This window comes from Thalassophryne amazonica, chromosome 6 (genome assembly GCF_902500255.1).
Source record: "Thalassophryne amazonica chromosome 6, fThaAma1.1, whole genome shotgun sequence".
In the NCBI taxonomy this organism is placed as follows: domain Eukaryota; kingdom Metazoa; phylum Chordata; class Actinopteri; order Batrachoidiformes; family Batrachoididae; genus Thalassophryne; species Thalassophryne amazonica.
Window position 1 is genome coordinate 16,414,056 of NC_047108.1, and position 7,158 is coordinate 16,421,213.

Consider the following 7,158-nt stretch of genomic DNA (forward strand, 5'->3'; position numbering starts at 1 on the left):
GTATATGAGCGTGTGTGTATATGAGCATCTGTGTGTGTGTATGAGCATGTGTGTGTATATGAGTGTATGAGCGTGTGTGTGTTTGTGTGTGTGTGAAGCTGCATTCTCAGTTGGTCAGAAACAAAAGAAAACAGCCCATGTGAGGGGAGGAAAGGGTGGTGGTCATGGAGGAGGAAAGGGGGAGGTGACGTTTGTCCCCCCGCTCTGTTTCTCACACACATAACCCCCCACCCCTCGACGCCCCTGGTGTGGCTCTCATTGGTTCCACGGTCAGCTGTATGTGTGTCTGATTGGTCGGAGGCGGGTATATAAACTCAGCGTGGGTCGGTTAAATCTGTCCACAAGTTTGAAAACTTCCAACAAGTGCAGACAGACGGAGAGACGGCGAGTCTGAAAGGCCGAGCGACAGAGGGGGACCGACAAACCGCTGCACCACACACTCCAAACAAGAAGGATTGTTTTCAGGGGGAACATCCGGAACCACAACCCGTCTACTTTTCTCCATCACCTCCTCCTCTCACAGCTCCATGCTTTGTTTTGGGATTTGGGATCCAAATCCGTCACATTCCCCTCTCAGTCTGTCAGGCTTCTCTCATCCTGTAAATTTTGAGTTACAGATTTGTTCCAGAACTTTAGAACCCATCAAACTGAAACAGACGTTTGCAGAATTCCTGTTGGACTAAATCAATCAAACGGAACCTCTGAACCCACCTCAGGTTCTGGGATGAATTTATCAGAGTCCAGCTTGTGCCAAGAGACTCTTCTGTGCTCCAGTCGGGTGTCCCTCAGGGATCCCTGGACATCTGGGACCCCGAGTTCTGCCTCTGACTCGGAAATGGGTTTTGAGCAGAATCTGTCGGAAGACTGCAGATCACCTGATGGCCTCAGGCTCGGACCCGGGACCATGAGCGCAGCAGAAGCGAGGATCGGTTCCTGTCAAGGCGTTTTAGGGGGTCAGAGTGTGGATCTGGACCGAGCAGGAGGTGTGTCTGCGGGAACGGGTGCTGACGGGAAGAACACCGGCGGCGAGCAGAAGATCCGCAGGCCCATGAATGCCTTCATGGTCTGGGCTAAAGATGAGAGGAAACGGCTGGCTCTGCAGAACCCTGACCTGCATAACGCCGTCCTCAGCAAGATGCTCGGTAAGACGCCATCACAACTTTACACACAGAATATGACAAAGAAGTTATGATGATGAATTCTCGACACATGAAAGGAAAGTGTGTTATGGGCCAAATGAAGCCCCCGGGCCGGTACTTTAGAACCCCTGTTTAAAATCAAAAAGTAGATCAGTTCAATGTAGTTTCTCCAAAAGTGTTCAAGGGTACTGCACTGAAGTTTATATATATATATATATATATATATATATATATATATATATATATATATATATATATATATATATATATATATATCCCTTGAACACTGTTACCATAAAAACAGCAAAAAAATAAAATAAAATAAAAAATTTTTGCATTGAGACCTGCAGCTGCATTTTGTGTCTCATATCCAAGGATGACAATGAAGAGTGATGCTAATGTCAGTTTTTTTTTTTTATATAATATCAGATAAAAACAGAGCTGGGCTAAAAAATTTCTATGAATAAAAAAGGCATTATTATTATTATTATTATTATTATTATTATTATTATTATGCTATATAAATCTCAAACAAATGTTACAACCAGGCTCTTACTTATGAATTTAAATATTCAAATAGTCAATGTTCAGTTTAACAAACTCCGCCCACCTTAGACAAAACATGAACTGTAATTTACAGATTTAACTATAAAGATCCAACAATTAATTCAATTAATCTGTAGAACAAAAAAAACCTCTTGATCTGTTTTGTTAAATTATTAATTATCATGTTATAGAGAAAAAAAGTCATTTTCTCAAATACAGTTTCATCTTTTCTTTTGTTATAATCAACATATTCTGGAATTGTACTTCCTCAAAAGGAGATATTTAAAGCATTAATTAGACTTTTTACAATTGATTGCTGTCATTTTATAAAACAAATTACCTTTAAATTATTGTTGATAAATTAAAATGATTGCAATTATTACATATATAATTTTAATTGGTTTATTTTGAGAATTCTACAGACAATAAATATGAGTGGCTTTTGATTGTCTTTTTGAAGGATATAAAGTGTTCAGTCTTCCTGAAATAATCGGTTATTAATTTGATGGAAAGTAAAGTCATAGTGTTGTTCTTTTATTTTTAGGTATTTAAAATGTCACTCTCAACCTTTCTGTTTTGTTTTTGAGCAACAAACATGAATTTGAAAATGGAAACTCGTGCACCAATTTAAGCCATTTATAGTAAAGTCCTATACTGACAAATTGTGTGTGTGTGTGGCGTCTCCCCCGCTCAGCTCGTCTGTACGCTTATTATGCTTCAAACTCTGTAATTTGGTTTTATAAAATATGGAATTCCGTGGCAGCCACGAGCTGACCGCAGCTGCTGTCCTCCTCCAACAACAAGACACGTCCAACTCTGTAGGGGGTCTGTTAGTCCGTCAGTCCAACCTCAGCCAATCCACAGGGGGTCAAGGGTCAAGGCATCCGTTACATGTTACTGACGTGTTTCACTTTAACACTTCAAAGAGTACAGCTGTAAAATTAAACACTATATCTAAAACCTTTTGAGAAACCCCTAAGCTGGTGGATGTCAGATGTCCAACAATCTGAATTAAAGTCATCGATACTGAGATCAAACATAAAGATGTTTCCATAAATCTGCATTTCTGTCGTTATCATGATCGGGTGAGACAAGATGTCAAATTAATCAGAACTACAGAGACACAAACAGAAATGTTTCTGCTTTACATTTGCTTTTACTTCATCTACTCTGGCAACTAACAGAGGAGGGCAAAGGTTACATGAAACCGATAGCATGTTGGTAGATTCTCCAAAGACTTCCTAAAGGGTGCTGATTTAAAAATGTTATGTCTGCAAAAGAAGCAGAACTTCTTCAAGCTAGTAACATGTTAAAGAGTAGACTGAGGGGTTTAGAGGTTAGACTGAAGAAGTTAGGGGTTAGACTGGGGGAGTTAGGAGTTAGACTGAGGGAGTTCAGAGTTCTACTGAGGGAATTAGGGATTAGACTGAGGGGGTTAGATGTTAGACTGAGGGAGTTAGAGGTTAGACTGAAGACATTAGGGGTTAGAATGAGGGGGTTAGAGGTTAGACTGAGGGAGTGAGAGGTTAGACTGAAGAAATTAGAGGTTAGACTGAAGGAGTTAGGGGTTAGACTGAGGGAGTTAAAGGTTAGACTGAAGAAGTTAGGGGTTTGACTGAAGAAGTTAGAGGTTAGACTGAAGGAGTTAGGAGTTAGACTGAAGGAGTAAGGGGTTAGACTGAGGAGGTTAGGGGTTTGACTGAAGGAGTTAAGGGTGAGACTGGTGGAGTTCAGAGTTCCACTGAGGGAGTGAGAGGCTAGACTGAAGGAGTTAGGGGTGAGACTGAGGGAGCGAGACATTAGACTGAAGGAGTTAAGGGTAAGACTGAGGGAGTTCAGAGTTCCACTGAGAGAGTGAGAGGTTAGACTGAAGGAGTTAGGGGTTAGACTGAGGGAGCGAGACATTAGACTGAAGGAGTTAGGGGTTTGACTGACGGAGTTAGTGGTTAGACTGAGGGAGTTCAGAGTTCCACTGAGGGAGTGAGAGGTTAGACTGAAGGAGTTAGGGGTTAGACTGAGGGAGCGAGACATTAGACTGAAGGAGTTAGGGGTTTGACTGAAGGAGTTAGTGGTTAGACTGAGGGTGTTCAGAATTCCACTGAGGGAGTGAGAGGTTAGACTGAAGGAGTTAGGAGTTAGACTGGGGGAGTTAGAGGTTAGACTGAAGGAGTTAGGGGTGTGACTGAAGAAGTTAGGGGTTAGACTGAGGGAGTTCAGAGTTCCACTGAGGGAGTGAGAGGATAGACTGAAGGAGTTAGGTGTTAGACTGAGAGAGTGAGAGGTTAGACTGAAGGAGTTAGGGGTTTGACTGAGGGAGTTCAGATTTCACTGAGGGAGTGAGAGGTTAGACTGAAGGAGTTAGGGGTTAGACTGAAGGACTTAGGGGTTTGACTGAAGGAGTTCAGAGTTCCACTGAGCGAGTGAGAGGTTAGACTGAAGGAGTTAGGGGCTGGACTGAAGGAGTTAGAGGTTAGACTGAAGGAGTTAGGGATTAGACTGAGGGAGTTAGAGGTTTGACTGAAGAAGTTAGGGGATAGACTGATGGAGTTAGAGGTTAGACTGAAGAAGTTAGGGGTTTGACTGAAGAAGTTAGGGGTTAGACTGAGGGAGTTCAGAGTTCCACTGAGGGAGTGAGAGGTTAGACTGAAGGAGTTAGGGGTTTGACTGAAGGAGTTAGGGGTTAGACTGAGGGAGTTCAGAGTTCCACTGAGAGAGAGTGAGAGGTTGGACTGAAGAAGTTGGGGGTTAGACTGAGGGAGTGAGAGGTTAGACTGTGGGAGTTAGGGGTTAGACTGAGGGATTTAGAGGTTAGACTGAAAGAATTAGGGGCTTTACTGAAAAAGTTAAGAGTTTGACTGAAGAAGTTTGGCGTTAGACTGAGGGAGTTCAGAGTTCTACTGAGGGATTGAGAGGTCAGACTGAAGGAATTAGGGGTTGGACTGAGGGAGTGAGAGGATAGACTGAGGGAGTTACCCTGAGCAACCACGTAGGCAACAGCAGTAGGGGGAAACACTCCCTGTGGCATTTTTTGAGGAAAAAAACTCAAGCAGACCAGACTCAGAGGGGTGAACCACTGCTTAGGCCAAATGAACAATAACAGATCAAATAAACAAAGTACAACAAAGAATTTTCAAACAAGCTAAACAAGAACAGAAAAATGTCAGATTATACTTCTTATTGTAAAAAAATTTTCTCAGATGGCAAAGAACGTTTGTATGGAGAATGGTCAAGCTTCTTCCTCAGCCAAGTTGCATTCTGAAACGGGGGTCTGATAAAAAAAAAAAAAAAAAAAAAAAAATATATATATATATATATATATATATATATTATTCTTTAACACTTTGCTATTTTATTGTTTTCATAACCTCCAGGTCAGTCATGGAAGGCCTTGAGCACTGTAGAGAAGCGTCCATTTGTGGAGGAAGCAGAGCGTCTGCGTGTCCAGCACCTCCAGGATCACCCCAACTATAAATACCGTCCACGGCGCAAGAAGACCACTAAAAAGCTCAAGCGTGTCGAAGCTGGGGTTCTGCTCCACAGCCTATCCCAGGGAGGAGCAGCCGGCTTCGGATTAGGGCCTGGGGTCAACCAGTTGGGTGTTGAAAGGGCCTCTGGAGGATCCACTTATGGGCAGTCAGGAGGTACTCACCCTCCACACCACCATCACCCTCACCACTTGCTGCCTCCTCTGGGTCACTTCAGAGAGCTGCAGGCCTCTGGAAATCCAGAGATGGAAAGCTATGGCTTACCCACTCCAGAGATGTCTCCTCTGGATGTTCTGGAAGATGGAGGCAGGGAGTCTATGTTTTTTCCTCAGCATATCCAAGAGGATGCTGGAATAGGAGGTTGGAGTGGATACCACCACCATCCTTACCCTCATAACCGTCATTACAGCCACCACTACAACAACCACAGTCACCAGACCTCCATACATGGGCCAGCAGCTCAGAGTCACTCTTCAAAAATGCACATCTGTGACACTTTAGGGTCCAGTATGAATTCTAGTCCAGGTGTAAGCTCCAGAATTGACAGCCGAATGAGTTCTCTTGACATGACTTCTACCATGAGTTGTAATCCTTCGAGTCTGAACTCAGATAACTCCAGGTTGAATCCTGCTCACATTGCCTTAAGTTCTCCTGTGAAGTGCCCAGTGCCTTTTCCCAACTCCTCTTCTCCTCTTTCCTACCCTCAGCCTGCCATCAACCACTTTGAACCCATCAAAAACCACCAATCACCCCTGACTACCCCACACGTCGGCTACTTCAGCCAGCTGTGCGCGAGTCGGACCACAAACCCTGCACACTTCACATCATCTCACCTGGGACAGCTTTCACCTCCTCCTGAAAGTTCTCCCTCATCCTGCACATCCTCCTCCATCCCAACATCAACCTTCCTTTCTCCTGTGCACTTAGACTCTTCAAATCCAGAATCCTCCAGCCATTTAGGATCTTCTTCTGCTGAGTTTTGGTCTGAAGTGGACAGACATGAATTTGATCAGTATGTCAATGATCGGAATCGAGAGGAGGTCTACGGGCTGGGCGGGGGCTGTGGAGGCAGGTATAAAGTCCTGGGTGTGTGTGGGAGCAGTAGCATAGCTAGTAGCATTAATAGCACTGTTATTAATAGGGATGTCACCAGCATTATGAGCATTTGTAGCGGGTCTGAAGATGTTAGTAGTCCTCTTATATCAGCTCTGTCTGATGCCAGCAGTGCCGTCTATTACAGTGCCTGTATCACTGGATAAAGTCTTCTCTCTTTTATTCCAGATCCAGTTTGGTTGATCTCATGTGGAGTAACCCCACCTAGCAGTCATCGTTAATTCTTACTTTTCTCTCAAATGATGCTAAAATAGTATAAATTATATATTTTTATTATGGAAACAACTTGACATTCTGAGAGCAAACATTCAAGTATCTCCTACCTGGATGACTGAGAATAGCTAGCATAGCCAGGTAATCCCACACAGTCAAAATTTTATAACATTTTGCCTAGTTAGCTAATAAACAGTTCCAAAACATTTATACACAGTTTACAGTCAATACTGGACAGTACCCAAAACCTCCCTTCACTTAATTGTTTATTTATTCCCTGAGTAGTGGCTATGCAAGCTAGCAATTTAGCTAGTTAGCATGTAACGGAGTGGCAACATACTAACTGCAGCTGCAACATGCAAATACAAATGTTGAGATTGTTTGCATGTTGTGTCATCAAGAATACTGAAAGTACTGAAGGAATACATTTTAAAATGAAAAGAAAATTGAAAATAAAGGTTTCAAGATTCAAGTTTTCTTCACTATAAAAATGTATTTTTTTTCAAGAAATGGTTAAAAAAATGTACAATTTCTTTGATGTTTCTTTGAATTTTTTATAATCCAAAGACAAATACAAACCAAAATAATTACCACATGATTATTTAGAAAATATTGCATACAGTGTACCTTTTATTATCATAATTAAGTAATGATCCTATAAA

The 7,158-nt window shown here is 42.4% G+C and overlaps 1 protein-coding gene across 1 annotated transcript; it reads left to right on the forward strand.

Annotated features, from left to right (window-relative positions):
* Window positions 1-351: 351 nt before the first annotated feature.
* Window positions 352-6,556, forward strand: sox18 (SRY-box transcription factor 18). Its single transcript, XM_034171803.1, has 2 exons — window positions 352-1,142; window positions 5,057-6,556. The coding sequence occupies exons 1-2, from the start codon at window positions 725-727 to the stop codon at window positions 6,427-6,429; spliced, it is 1,791 nt and encodes a 596-aa protein (XP_034027694.1). The 5' UTR covers window positions 352-724; the 3' UTR covers window positions 6,430-6,556.
* The last annotated feature ends 602 nt before the right edge of the window (window positions 6,557-7,158 follow it).

Excerpts from the sequence above, each read along its gene's own strand:
- sox18 (XM_034171803.1), top strand. The coding sequence starts at position 725 with ATGAATTTATCAGAGTCCAGCTTGTGCCAAGAGACTCTTCTGTGCTCC. Across the intron at positions 1,143-5,056 it reads CGTCCTCAGCAAGATGCTCG|GTCAGTCATGGAAGGCCTTG; the intron begins GTAAGACGCCAT and ends CATAACCTCCAG.